The sequence below is a fragment of the Athene noctua genome, chromosome 2, assembly GCF_965140245.1.
Source record: "Athene noctua chromosome 2, bAthNoc1.hap1.1, whole genome shotgun sequence".
Lineage (NCBI taxonomy): Eukaryota > Metazoa > Chordata > Aves > Strigiformes > Strigidae > Athene > Athene noctua.
This window is the reverse complement of record NC_134038.1, coordinates 26,650,669-26,665,009: the sequence shown is the minus strand read 5'-3', so window position 1 is coordinate 26,665,009 and position 14,341 is coordinate 26,650,669. Positions and strand designations below refer to the sequence as shown.

The following is a 14,341-nucleotide window of genomic DNA, read 5'->3' as shown; positions in this document are numbered from 1 at the left end:
TGCTTGAAGTCATGCTCAGGAGATAAATCATTATGATCAGGGTGGCTTTGGGTGAGAAGTATAGGCTTGGGGGGGTCGTATTTGCCGCCCCCCCACCCCCCTTCTGTTTTTTAACTTTCGTCTTGAAATTGTGTAAGCGGGAAAAGGTAGCGGCATCTCTCAGTATTAGGACAACTCCAGGGGTAAATGGCCTATGCGGATCTACCTAGTAGCAAACTTGTTCACTTTTCCTTCAGAGACTTGGAGAGTACATGTGGTTCTGGCTGTACAGGAGGTGTCTTTTGTCTCTGATCTGCAGGAACAGACTCTTGAGACCAATTGGTTGTGACTGCCAGAGTTTAGAGACAGTCTTCAATGAGATACTGTGTGTACCCATGTGTTGTGCTGTTAGGGGAGGCTGATTATCCCAGTGTAGTTTCTGTTGTTGAATTGCTCTTCATGCCATGGTGATGGGAGCATTACAGATGTCTAATTATGAGGCCTGAACTTTAATATCTGCCCAGGGCTTTAAGAAAGGTTAAGTTTGCATAGCCAGCTGCTGGTTCTGTTCTGCACTGGTTTGGCTTCTGATTGCTTCTGTCTTAACTTGTGTTTGTAGTATGCAGCAGAGGATGGACTTGCACACACAAATGATCCGGCCAGGACAATGTCCAAAGAACGGATTTGCATTTAAAGGCCCCAGCAGTTAGACTTCCTTAGAGAAGGTAAGGATAACAAACCCCAGGAGATGGGTTTGGGGGTGTCATAGTGTTTACTTCAGATAACCACAACACTCAATTTTTCACTTGCTGCCCTGGGAACATGGCTACTCTTTGGTATGTGCAGAATGTCACACTGCCGTGTATAAGACCTTGACTACTAAAGCTATCATTTAAAGGATTTTGACTGCTCCAGTCTTGTTATGGGCTGCTGCTTTGCGTACTTGCCAGGACTCCAAATGCATGCTACTTCAAGCTTTAATATCAGTGTTGAGAGCCTCAAGAAAACTCAGTCAGTTTTATCTGAGGAGCATAGTGCAGAGATGATGTTAGCAATGCAGTAGGATATAGTGTTAGTTAGATAGAATGAGATACTTTCTTAGGTAACTACAGAATTTGATTTCTAAACCTTGTGCTGATGTAAAGCTGCAGCAATGAAGTAGACCGTTTCTGTTACTGGCAGCTACTCTCCTGCTTTTGTGAGCTTTCTGATCAGGCCACTTCAGCCTTTCAAGCTTGGTTTGCTTGATCTTCTGTATAGGAACAGTCAAAGGGTGAAGTCACCCAGAAAGCATTTGTGCAGAAAAATGCAAGTTGAACTGAAAAGTAGTGTATTGATGGCTGTACTGTGTGCAGTAGTCTGAAGATACAGAAATATATTTACAAAAAAGGCTTCTGTAATACCTAGTCTTTTAAAAATATGTAGTCAAAGAAGTGATAAGACTTCTTTTATGCCCTTTTCTTTCCTCTATTCCTTCATGTTACTCTCTGAAAAATAACCAAAAAAAGCCTTCTTTTTCTTTCTTCCTCTTCTCTGACACAAAGGCAATGTAGCCCAGGGTGTAATCCACTTCTGGGCAAAATCTTCACCTGCAGCATCACTTTGTCATCTGCTCTAGGAGTCCTGCTAAGGGAAGTACAGCATGTGTAAAACCAGAAGTGATCATCTCCGCTAACTGGCCAATGACTGACTTTTGGCTGGGTTGGTAAAGCTAAATCCCATCCCTATAATTAACAGTCTGAGGCCATAGTTAGGTGCTTAGTAGCATCCTGACTTACTGTGCTTCATTGTTTCCCATCCACCTGCAGCTGATTGTCTATGGTGAGCATTACTATGCAGTGACCTAGGTTGGGGAAGCTGATCCAGCTGGAAGAACCCATGGGGTTTATCTTTCAGTCTGTTTTCACCCAATCCATTTTACAGCTTAACTGTGAGTACCTCTGTCAGCTGGGAGATGGGAAGGTAGAAGTGAGCATAGCAGGCACTGAGGGATAGTAATGGCATTGCCATGTTGGAGTTTATTGTAAAACTTCACCTTGAAAGCTAAAAGGTCATGGAATATTGAATAAATTCTGGCATACTCTTAATGAAACACTGTTCTCTCTAACAAGAAAGTGTCATTGAAATCCTGTGTGTGTAAGGTGAAAACTAAAGCTTTTGCTCCTTCAGTAAAGATTAGGTATTCTGGAAATCAAGAAATTAAGGTTTGCTTTTATTATGGTGTTCAGTGACCTGCACAACTCTTTCATGCAGATTCTTCCACCCTTTCTGATGTTTTGAACAAACACAGCAAGCCAAGATGGAGATTTTGATTATGTTCGCACTTTTACCACTGCTCAAGCCAATTGTGCTCAAGAAAAATCATCACAACTCTGGAAATCAGCAGATGGACCTCTGTTTTAAAGTTCATGTCCAGTTTTCAGACACATGCACACAAACCCCTAAACCCTTCACTGAGAGCACAGATGCTGAAATCACACAAGTCTTGGAGGTTTTCTTCTTGATAAAGAAAGTATTAAGCTGCTCTTAACACAGAAATAGTTTAGCCTGACCCTACAAAGTCTGATCTACTACATTCTTTGAAATAGCAAAAAAGTCTTTTTTTACCTAATTTTGCACACAGTTAAAAGTTGTTCTTTTTAAAGAAAGTGTTTTAAGATCCCTACTGGTGCATTTGATATTTTTATAAAAAACTTGTTTTCTTGTATATATTTGTCTATTCTGTGCAAAAGAAGCCTCTGTAAACTTTATATACAGGCGTATTTTACACAGTGCAGAAATAATTAGGAATGTAAAATGGATTATCTGAGGAGAAAATGCTGTAATTTTGTATAAATATAAGTGTGAGATGCTAAATGCTTTGTCTCTGATTTTTGTGTGCTTTCCATATGTACTCAGGTATTTAAATTTTAAACGGCTTACAGGAGTAGGCGTTTTCAGACTTTGATCACACTGCTTAGTCAGAAAATGAGAAATGCAGTGAACCTCTCTCCTGTGATAGTTTTTATTTTTCCACTTCCTGCTTTACCCACCCTCCTCGGTGTTCAATAATCTTATATTTTAAAAAAGGAATTATGATCTGTTGTAAGACCCAGCACCTTCTCTGCTTCAAGGGAGGATCAGGTAGGGACAGTATGTTGAGTTTGGTCTCTGAACAAGAGCAAGTCTACTTTGACTGTAACTCAGCACCACAACTGTCACTTAGCAAAGAAATCAGATGATGTACATGCTCTTATTTAAATAACTGATGTCTTTTAGCAGTCTTTGGCTCTCCTTCTCTGCCCTGGGACTGGACTTCAGCTAGGGATTGGAGCACAGCATCTTTCCATGGCAATTATACTCATTATTTTTATTGAAGAAAGGGGGGTTGGGGATAAAGAAGCCCTGAAATAAAGAGGCTTGTGAGGCTAAAAGTTGCAAATGGGATAGGTTCTCTGGCATGTTCAAAATAAATACTACAGAACTGAGGATTGCAAGCTGATCTGTTTTTGATATTGGTCACAAGCAATTCTGCTCTGCTGCAAGTTAGAAACTGTCTTCCAAGTGAGAAAGTTACTGCCAAACAAGACAAGGTGTTTGGCAAAAAGACCTTCTTGCTATTTAAAAACACACACATTCCAAATAATATACTTGGTTATAGTTCTGGAGGTTGATGTGGGAAAGCATTTATCCTATGGACTCTTCCTTGCTGGTTGAGCTTCTCCTGGAAAGCACAGCAGGGCTACTACACTCCCAAAGGTAATTCCCCTTCCAGAGCCAGGCACTCAGGACTGTGCATGTGTTTTAGTCCAAGACCTTTTAAAACACAGGTATGGTCAAGGGTGGGGAACCTGGGAGCTGGGACCTGTGTCTGCTGGAGAGCCTGAGCTTGGTGTTAGGTGCTGCTTGCTTTGTTCTCCCACATATATCTTTTAACTCTGGCCAAAGGGCTGCACCTTTGTGCTCCATCATTTGTGCATTTTCTCCAGAAGAAAACAACCTTTTGGAACATTGAAGCCCAAGGAGGGCCTTGCTCCACCTTGTAACCAATGGTTGCATGAGGGATATCTGTCACCTCTGTGGTTGTTAGACTCAGGGGCCCATGGGGGGGTTGCAGAGGAGATGCCTAGTTTGGGTCCCCAGCAGCTTTGGAGCCTGTTTTGCTTTCTTTTCTTCCCTGACTTTTCACCAAACTCAGCAGAAAGAATAGCAAAATTTTAGGACCTAACTCATGCTGTGGTTCCTGGGAGGCCCTTGGGAAACCTCAGCAGTTAAGACAGAGTTCCTGTAAAGCACTTTGGGTATGGGTTGCTAATGTTCCTCCTATAGCAGTATAGTTACCATGAAACCAAATCCATAACAGTGCCTCGGTATCTCTAAAATTAAGTACAAAGGAAGAAAAAAAAAAAAAGGCGGAGGGGGTGGGTGGCAAAATACAAAAACTTGTCCAGACAAGGCAAGTGATAAGGGAAATAAGGCTATCTAATTAAAAAAAAATAAAAATCCTCCTTTCCTTTGCTTTATTTCTTTGCTCTTCCCTTTCCTGTGTGCCACCCTCCTTCAATCACTACAGCCATAGTAGTCTTTATATATTCTTCTGGCAAACTTCACACTGTTACAGTCTGAAGTATTTAACAGGGCATTATTTTAAATCACTGTTTTGTAAACATGAGTATATACAGGATTAATTGATGCAAAATATTTTTAAATGGTATTTCCAACTTTGGTCCTGAGAATATGGTTCTGCCTTAAATTTTGGAGCACAATTATAAATTAACAGTTATGCGGAGAGAAAACTAGCCTATATAAGCCACTTGGGGAGTGATGGTGGAATAGAGCGTTTGCCTATCAACTGCACAGGAATATCCCAAATGTGCAAATACAGATAGGGAATGAGCGGATGGGAAGTAGTAGGGCAGAAAAGGTTTGGAAAAATAAATCACAAACTGAATTCAACAATAATTAATGCTTTTGAAAAACAAAGGTAAACCTCATGTTGGGTTGCATAAATGAGCCTTTTGTTTGGGATGATGCCCTTGAAGTTTTCCAAGTCATCTACACAGTGCTGGTAAAACTTAAGCAAAAAGTTATGGCCAGCAATTGGCACAAGAACTGCAGAAAGATGTGGACCAACTGCAGAATGAACAGATGGGATGTGAAAACAGCTCCCAAGGGCCTGCTGAAGGCATTGGGATTGCTTAGTTTGGTGAAAAGGAGGCTGAGGAGAGGTATGAGAACAGTATATTTAAAAATGTGGCTATGAAAAGAGAAGAAATAAATTCTTCCTATTGTGGATATGACCAGGAGAGAGGGATGGAGTTAAGGGAGGTATCAGAACAAACCTTCTTATAGCAGCAGTAGTTAAGTACTGACCTGGACTGCCTGAGCAGGCTGCTCGGTCTCCACCTTGGTAATATTTTTGGACTGGTTGACCAAGCACCCATCAGAGATGGCACTGGTATAGCTGCTCCCACTGTCAAGCACAGACGTGGACAAGATATGCTCCTCAGGTCCCCACCAGCCTCGTTTTCTGTGATTTCTTCTTAGGACCCTGGGCTTATATTTTATAAATTTAGATGCACATCCCAATATATATGATCTGAGTTGGGTTTTGTGTTATTTTTCACAAGTGCTCTCATGTTTAGGATTCTTTGGATTCTATTTATTAAATTCAGAACTGAATCCTTTATATTCTTTTTCAATAAGTCTGTTTTAATTGATTAGAGCATTAAACTTCATTTAACCTGGAGCTGAGTAGTATACCATTCCCCCATTATAACGGTTGTATAACCAAACAAAATGGAAATAAGCTAATTACTATAGAAGGGGAAAACGTGTGTATATTTGGTTTTCTTTTTGTACAATTAATTGGGAAATCTCACAGCCTTGGTATCTCTGAATATCTCAGTTACCTCAGTTATGCAGGTTCTCAGCTGGAGGCAATTTTACTTACTCAAGCAGGAAAGACTGAGACGCCATCAGTAAAGACAAAAATCTAATTCCACGATGTAACTTTCTCTGAGGTTAGGATTACTGATTGAACTTGAGATGTGAATCTATCACTCATGTATTCAGATATATAAATAATGTGTAATATGAAGGTAGTAACTGGAATTAATCTGAAAAAAAAATTGTGAAAATATGTATTATACTTTCCCAAAGACTATATTTAAAATTATTGTGTTAGAAGGAGGAAATTCACCTTCTGAACTACAGCCTGAGTAAAATCTGGTTTTAAATCTAATGGCATTATATGGTTTTTTTAAAAAATCTAAACCATGGAAGTATATTATACATTCTATTATCCCGGATAACCTAAGGAATGACAAACTTGTTTACCCTGATGATAAAAGTATGTCCAATATTCAGGCTGCTACATCTTCATCCTGTTTCTCTCTCTTTTTTTTTTTTTTTTTTTTTTTAAACTGAGTCTCAACAACATGTTATCTTGTATTTTAAAATTCCTAAATTAAAAATCTGAAACTGAATATTTATGAACTTTAGGTAGTTTTTATATGACCTTAGTGTTAAGGATTTTTTTAAAAAAGCTTTTGTTTAACATTTAGGTGCTTCCTGTGGTCAGTATGCCAGCCTGCATGGCATAATATTACACTGTTTAACTAGGAACATTGCAATCTTTTTCTTGGTTTAAAACCATTTAAAAAATAGTAAGAATTCAATCACAATTTGTTTACTATGAAAATAATGCCCCACATTTAGGGTAAGATTTTTTTTAAGCCTAAAGGAGTTCCTAAAAATTCCCCCCTTAAATTTTTGTTTTTCTATTTGCACTTTTTCAAGATGACAAATAATCTCCCTATATCATCTCACAATGGCAAAAGCTCTAAGTGGGTGTTGGGAAAGGCTGATTTTCGCACTCCCCATGGGCAGCCACGGAGAGCTTGGTACTCTCTTATTTGGCCAGGTCTGAAATTTCTCATCTCGAATTTCCTACCGTGCACCCTGAGCCATCAATACCAAGCAATTTTTAAACTACTGAATATTTAAAATCTTTAATGATATTTTAGTCCGTGAGTTTTGGTTGTTTTCTTTTCAAAGATTGAAAGCTGAAAATAAATATATGTTGATTCAAGTAACTTGCAAAGGAATACCCCAAATCTGTGAACACAGAATGGTTTTAACCCATACTTAGTAACTTGCCAACCAAAGCTGTGTAGGTGCTGGTGTCTGAATTGCAGCAGTGCCACTCTCTAACAAGCCGTCATTTTTAAGGGTGCTTTTATCACTGCCAACAGCCCCAAATGGTAAGACTGCTGTACTTTGGGATCTTACAAGTGGCAAGATTCTAAAAGTAACACTGCCACAAAGCAATGCATTGCAGTGAAAAATTTAACACCTGTACTGCCTTTTTTTTTTTTTAGTAGTTTAACATTTTCAGCAAGGGACCTTGTTAAAATGCAGAGCTTGTAGAAGCAGGCCAAAATAATGAGAAGAGAGAAAAGACTAACCCCTCCTGTAATGAAGCATTCCAGGGAGGGTTGAGGGTGAGGATGTCCTCTCCTCCCCTGCACCCCCCTTCCCTGAGTATGGACTGTCTGCCTTTTTGCATGTTCCCACCGATCGCTGTCCTGCTCTTTCTCCCAGGTCACCTCCTTGGCCCCAGGGGTAGAGCCAGGCTGTGCCCCTCACGGAGGAGAAGGGCTGGAAGGGGGGCAGTGCTGGAGGGGGAGGGAAGGGGGCAAAAAGCCCAGTGTGGAGACCCAAAGTGCTGTGTGTCCTGCGTGAGTGCCGCACCGAAGCCCCAGCAGAGAGGGCGGCAAGGGGCAGGCACAGCCTGCTCCCCAGCATCCCCCATCCAGCCCCCATCCCTCTCCAGTCCCATGCCTCAGGGAAACAGCCTGTGCGTTTGCCAGGCTTGCTGCCACCTCAAAGCAACCAATTATGCTCAGAATCACAGAATCGTCTAGGTTGGAAAAGACCGAAAGATCATCCAATCCAACCATTAAAATGTTGGATGCTTAGATGAGCACATTCAATGTGTGCTTAGATGAGCACGTTCAGCTTGTCGATCCACTCGGACTCCTTTTTTCTTGTTTAATCACTCGTAAACAGCTGCTTTTGCCTGCATCCTCACCTGCAAAGGCAGCCAAGTGATCCTTTTACATGCTGCAGGTCAAAGATGGGCTACTTGGCAAACAAGCTTGGGCAGTCAGAGCAAGCATAAGCGAGATGAGCTTGCTTTTGTCCACCTTTGCTGCCTCTGCCCTGCTTGGTTTGAGGAGCTGATGGAAGGTCATGCTGTGTTAAATTGGAAACAAAGAAAAAAACACTTGTTTTCATGTTGTAAATGGGGCACAGTGATAAAAAAAGTTCTCCTGTGGCTCATGCATGTTGCATGGCAGTTACTTGGCTTAGTACCTGCATCTCCTCAGAGGATGTGTGATCTTGGTCTGCTGTGGAAGCTCCTGCGATGGAACACTTCAGTAACAGAGTTGGTGCAAACCGTACTGGCCTACATAGCCAAAGCACTGGCTACAGAACTGAGCTGGAAAAGAGATTCAAAAAATTATTAAATACCAACCCCACCACTTTAGTTACTGCTGTGAAAGCTGCTGCACATGTCAGCCTGGCTGGGTTCAAGAGAGAGGACTAATTTAGTGGCTTCAACTGATCAAGGAGCCCACATGAACTCCAGTAAACCATACCCTGACTGGCTATGACTGCTTATGAGATGTCTGAAGCACAGAAATATACCCAATGAAGGGCCTGGACACCCAAACTTCGGGAGTTTTCAACTTTATAACTCCAGTTCATGAAAGGTACCACCTCTACCTAGAAGGTATGTCCCCATTCATACCCTGGGGCCATGATTTCATAGTATGAGAGCAACCCCAACTAAAAATCTTTTTTTCCTCCTGGTCTTGTACCCAGGGGACCCTCAGAACTGTGCCCGCACACTGCCCAGAGTCCTGGACGCAGCTCTGAGGGTCCAAGGGCACTCTTGGATGTAGAGAAGCAATGGAGATCTTTAACCACTGGAACAGTTCCCTGTTACTGATCACAGTTTGGAGCTGGATCAACAGCAGTTGCCTCACAGCGAAGGGGAGCGCCAGCACTGAGCCAGCAACGAGCAGGGCATTGAAGTAGCACCACCATCAACACTGGGCTGTCACTAGAGCATTACAGGATCCCAGGCAATGAAACAGCCTGAAAAGACCTAGATGAAATTTAGGGAAGGCCAGCTGGAGACACAGCACTCTGCTCTCACCCTGGTATAACACTAGCATATCAAATCGTCCCACACTCAACCAAGGCTTCCTGCGATGGGCAAACGGGTGGCAGAAGCTTGTCCCACCGATTCTCATTGCACCACAGAAAAGAAACCAGCACGCAGGAGTGGTTTGGACTACAAAGGCTATGAGCCTTGTCTACCCCAGCAATCGACAGCTAATCATGTCCTGATTTTTGAGCCTGACTGGTGATAAAAGAGCTGTCCTGGGTTCACCACATGGAGCCTGGGGTGGGAGTGCTGAGGCCCTGCTGTGAATTACTGCTGGAGTTTGGGGGGGTTTGGGCAGGGGCTAAGGCTGTGCCAGTCCTGCTGCAGCCGGATCCCTGATGGGGAGGGAGGGGAATCCTCTCTCACACAGCTGTAGTCGCATTTAGCATCAAGAGCCCTCTGTGACAGTACAGGAGCGTAATAAGAATGCACAGAAATGCGCACAGAGAAAATTAAAGATGGCCTAGATTAATCAGCAGGCCTGGTTTGCTTTTTAGAGAGCTGTTACACATTGGTGCCCATAGAGAGAATCCATCCCTGTATAATGAAGCAGCATCATCAGCAAAAATGAGATTTTGTATGTTTGCTCTGTGATCTCTAACCTCAAAACCCAATGTCTTGTATCCATCCATGCAGGTGGGCAGTTGCATGGGCTGCTGTGATCTGGGAGATGCTGTGCTTCAGTCCTGGCAGCCTCGTGCCTGGCTACCTCTATGCTGTCTGTGTGTCCCTCCACCCACTCCTTTGACTGCCAGGAACTGGGGGAAGCACCCCTGGCCCTGCTTTGCTTCCAGTCTCGGCACCTACATCAAAGCTAGCATGAGGTTATGGAGGAAGGTGTCTGTGCTGTGAGCTCCCCAGCAGTCCCAGCTTTCAGCAGGCAGCGGCAGCGTCTGGCATGTGCACGCTGCCTGAAATGGCACCGCAGCACTTTGGCCACATTTCTTGGGAAACTGGTGTGTAATTTGGGGTGCAGGAGACACAAAATGAAGAACAAAGAAGCCCATTTACTAAAAAGTTTCAGCCTGTGCAAATGTGCCTGCTGGGTGGAGAGGGAAGGGATGTTACATGGAATAAATGTCTCTTACAACTGATCATACATGAACACAAAGTTATGTAAGGAGTGACAACATTTCTAGAGCTCCCTGCTGCTCGGGAGCCACTCCTGGTTAAAAGACCCTTGTCGCTACTCTAATATAAATTGTAAATGATCTATTTTTACTAACCAACATCTGCGATAGATAGAAAATACGGTTACAACCAGATAGAAAAAGCTAATAAGATAGAGCTAATCAACAGGCTTTAACACTTGATTCCTATTTAGACAGCAACTGCAAAAATACTATGATGGGATCACATGTTCATTATTTCTCTGTAACTTCAGAAAAAGCAGCATCCTCTGTCAGAGGAGACTGCACGCAAAGTTTCAAACCCAGCCTGGTGTCCAAGTCTCAGACAGGCTGGGTCACCTTTCCATGCCCAGCCACCAATTGTTACAGCTCTGCAGGTTCAGTAATGCCTTCGCTGGCACCTGGTGAAGGCATCCGACTGCGCAGGTACCCTGGGGTATGGCTGTGCTATCCTGTGTCCTGGGTTTGAGTGAGTGGCAGGAGTTTTTGGTAACAGGGGAGAGGGCTACAGAGGTGGCACCCTGTGAGAAACTTCTCGAAGCTCCCCTGTCTCCAAGTTGGACCCACCTCTGCACCAAGGCCGAGTTAATTAGCGATGGTGGCTGCACCTCTGTGATAACATATTTAAGAAGGGGAACTGGGATGAGGAGTGGGTGTTGTGAGGAGGAGTTGCAAGGAGAACATCTGTGTGAAGGTCAGTGGAAGAAAGGAGGAGGAAGGGGGAGATCTGCGCTGGTGCAGAGGCCCCCTGTATCCTGTGATGAGATGGCAGGGCTGCCCCACCTGCCACCCATGGAGGTCACCGGTGGAACAGATGATGACTTGCAGCCTGTGGAGGGTCCCACGCTGGAGCAGGCGGCTGCACGCAAAGGAGTCCAGGACCCTGTAAGAAAAAGGCCCTGCTGTTGTAGTTCGGCGCTGGGAGGATTGCAACACGCAGGGGTGACCCACACACCCATGGGAGTGACTCACGTCAGAGTTAGTTTGTGGAGGACTGTCTCCTGTGAGTGGGGAGCCATGATGTAGCAGGGAAAGAATGCCAGAATTTGTGTCCTGTCCCCCTCCAAGGTGGAAGAAGTGGCAGGACCGACTGCACCCCCTGTTCCCTACCCCCTGTGCCGCTGGTGGGGAAGAAGGTAGAGATATCGGGGGAAAAGCTGATCTTGGAAAGAAGGGAGGGATGGGGGAAGGTGTTTTCAAGATGTGGTAATGCTACTCACAGTCCTACTCTTCCGCTAAGTATTGGTTTTGTTAGTGCCTGTATTAAATTTATGTTCTTTTTTTCTTCCCCTAACAAGTCTCTTCTGTCTGTGAATGTAATGGATGAGTCATCCCTCCCTGTCCTTATCTTGATTCCTGAACCTTTGGCTTTACTTTTTCCTTCTCAGTGCTGGGGCGGGGGGGAAGGAGAGAGGGAGCAGCTGTATGGTGCTCAGTTGCTCTCTGAGCTCAAACCACAACACCCTGGGAGCCCACAGGCTTCAGGGGCCCATGATCAGCAATGCTGCTGGAGCATCACACAACATTGCTATGTCTCTCCCACCCACCTACAAGCAGGATCAAAAAAGTATAACAAAGTAAAAATGAATTAAAAAATGACAATGTAAATCTGGGTATTAGGGTTAGCTGTACACCACAGGGCAATAACAGCATATTTGAGGTCATTACTCAGATCTTCATTCTTTGTGACAAGGGGAAAACAGCGTTCAGGAAGAGCTGGGGGACTCTGGCACAGCCACTCCATCTCCACAGGCAGCAGCCTGTGGGGCAGAGCCAAGCTGCCTGCCCAGCACTGCGTGGCAAGTGGAAAAAACTACTTGGGAACAAGCTCTTGGCCACAATGGCTTTGGAAATAAAGGCTGCTTCTGGTCTATTGTGCAGGTGATTTTCTCCCCCTCCCAACTCATTATAAAACCCGTGAGCTGTGAACAGCCTTCTGGATGCTACAGGCGAGTAATTCTCCTATTGAAACATTCTGACTTCGGCGTGGTGAGACCTGGCATCGCCTCAGCCAGCTGAAGCCACAGCCACAGAGCATGCTTTCCAGCCCAGGAAGATGGAGGCTGGTAGATGGAAATTAAAAAAGGCAGCATCTTCCAAATCTGTATATGCTCTGGGACAAATGTATAGTGGCTGAACCAACTGGAGGGAAGGAAATTTCTGGTTTAATTAAATGAACAGACTGAGCAACCAGATGCTTGAATAAAGAGTAAAGAAAAGCTGCCGCTTGTCCAGGAGAGAACTTTGGTGCTGGGAGCTGGTTCGTGGATGGGCCACTTTCTCCTGCTGCTGCCCTTGGGGAAAGCACTGTGTTGTCCCTTGGCACGTAGGCGGATGGGCCTGACATCAGTGGTGATCATACACTTGCACAGGAGGGGAAACCAATCTTCCCTTGATGGCAGATGTTGGCTCTCCCTGCAGTGCACACCAGGATCACCTGACAAATCCCGTAGGGGTGATACACAACACGCTTTTGGTACTGACAGATTTACAGAAAGCTGCTTAAGGTGGAAGGAAAGCAGCTGCACGGTGGCTGTAAGAGGCCCTTGCACATCCTTAGTTTGCTGTGTTCAACTCAACTGAACTAATAAGACAAAAGGCAATTTAAAAGCACCTTGCAGATTACCTTGTCCAAGAGGTTCTTAAAAACTCACACAATGCAAGTGCATTTGAGCTAAAAATATGGCATCAGTCATGACAGTATATAATATAATAGCTATAATGTTTAACCCAAAAGGAATCAGCTCCGTTAAGCGCATCACTTTACAACTGCTGGCATCTGGGAATAGCGTCTGTGTTTCTGGGTCAGTCTTTCAGATCCCGGTTTGTCAGACTAAAAGGGACTGAACCTCTTCTACCTAAAATGTAACAGTCCTCTGTATTGCGCACTCTAGTAAATCTAATGGTCAGCAATGGTGCAACAAAAATCCTGCAGGCAGCTGGTGAGGGAGTTGATGCCTGTGATTTCAATGCCATTTGTGTGCTATGGAAGCGTTTCTGCTGCTGAGTTATCTCTGTTGTTTCAAGCCTGATGTTGGTCACAGCCCCCCCAGCCCATCCTGCAGAGCTTCTCCCAGTCCCATGCTCTGTCAGCTCCATGAGAGCAGAGTCTGAGCAACTGCCGAGCTCAGGGCACCTGAGTTTCACCTTGTGCTTTGCTAGCCAAGTCGTCTGACTTATCTTGGTTTTAGCACAAGGTGGCTAATGAACATTATCTGTAAGTGAGGGAAAGTACAAACAGCTTTAATCTCCACAAAGCCAGGCAGTGTGTCCCCCCCACCAGATTAGAGTCAACCGCATCTATCTACGTGGTTAAAAACTACCAGTCCCTTATCTGCCAAACTTCTTGCAACATTGAGACCTGAGGTATCTTGTTTTCTGACTCTCAAGACAAAGACCAAGGCTTAGGTCTGCACTTTGAAGTTTCATTTTGCCAATCAGGAGTTTGCAGGCCTTGGTGCGTAGCATCCCCAGCCAAACAGCCACACCAGCAGGACTGCTGTTATCACAAAAGTGAAACCTATGTAAACTGCCATCCTGCTATCAAGTATCCCAGTCCCCACATGGCTGAGGAAAAGCAGGTAGTCAGTTTAAGGACTAGTGCTGTTTGCTTGATAAATATTGATGGTGTGGAGCAAGAAGTATCGCAACACTACAGAAGGTCCTTAAAAATGTTCAGAGGATGAAAATTGCTGGCACTGTTGTGATTTTGAAGCTCAAATAATAAATGATTCAACAACTGTACAGTTACCATGGGGATGAATTCTCATTGAGCCTAAAATTACCAAGCTGCTGACAAGGACCTATTTTTAGTATCAGCAGATGTGTATCTTTAAAAACATCAGCACAAACCTACTACTGTGTGTTTGTGTATGCGTGCCTGCTTGCCTGTAATTGAGTTTTCTGATGCTAATAACACAAGCGAAAATAAGTAAATGTCTGATTGCTGCAACAGACGATGCAGCAATTTAGGCTGGGGGTCATATGTGGAAGTTGCAATTAATACCTGATA

The 14,341-nt window shown here is 44.0% G+C and overlaps 1 protein-coding gene across 1 annotated transcript in view; it reads left to right on the top strand.

Annotated features, from left to right (window-relative positions):
- The window catches only part of ESRP1 (epithelial splicing regulatory protein 1), a 34,957-nt gene extending 32,448 nt beyond the window's left edge, over positions 1-2,509 (top strand). The window contains exons 14-15 of the mRNA XM_074897635.1: positions 599-704; positions 2,233-2,509. Of these exons, the coding sequence (XP_074753736.1) occupies positions 599-689 (91 nt within the window). The 3' untranslated portion in view covers positions 690-704; positions 2,233-2,509. The remainder of the gene's footprint in view (positions 1-598; positions 705-2,232) is intronic.
- Positions 2,510-14,341: the final 11,832 nt, after the last annotated feature.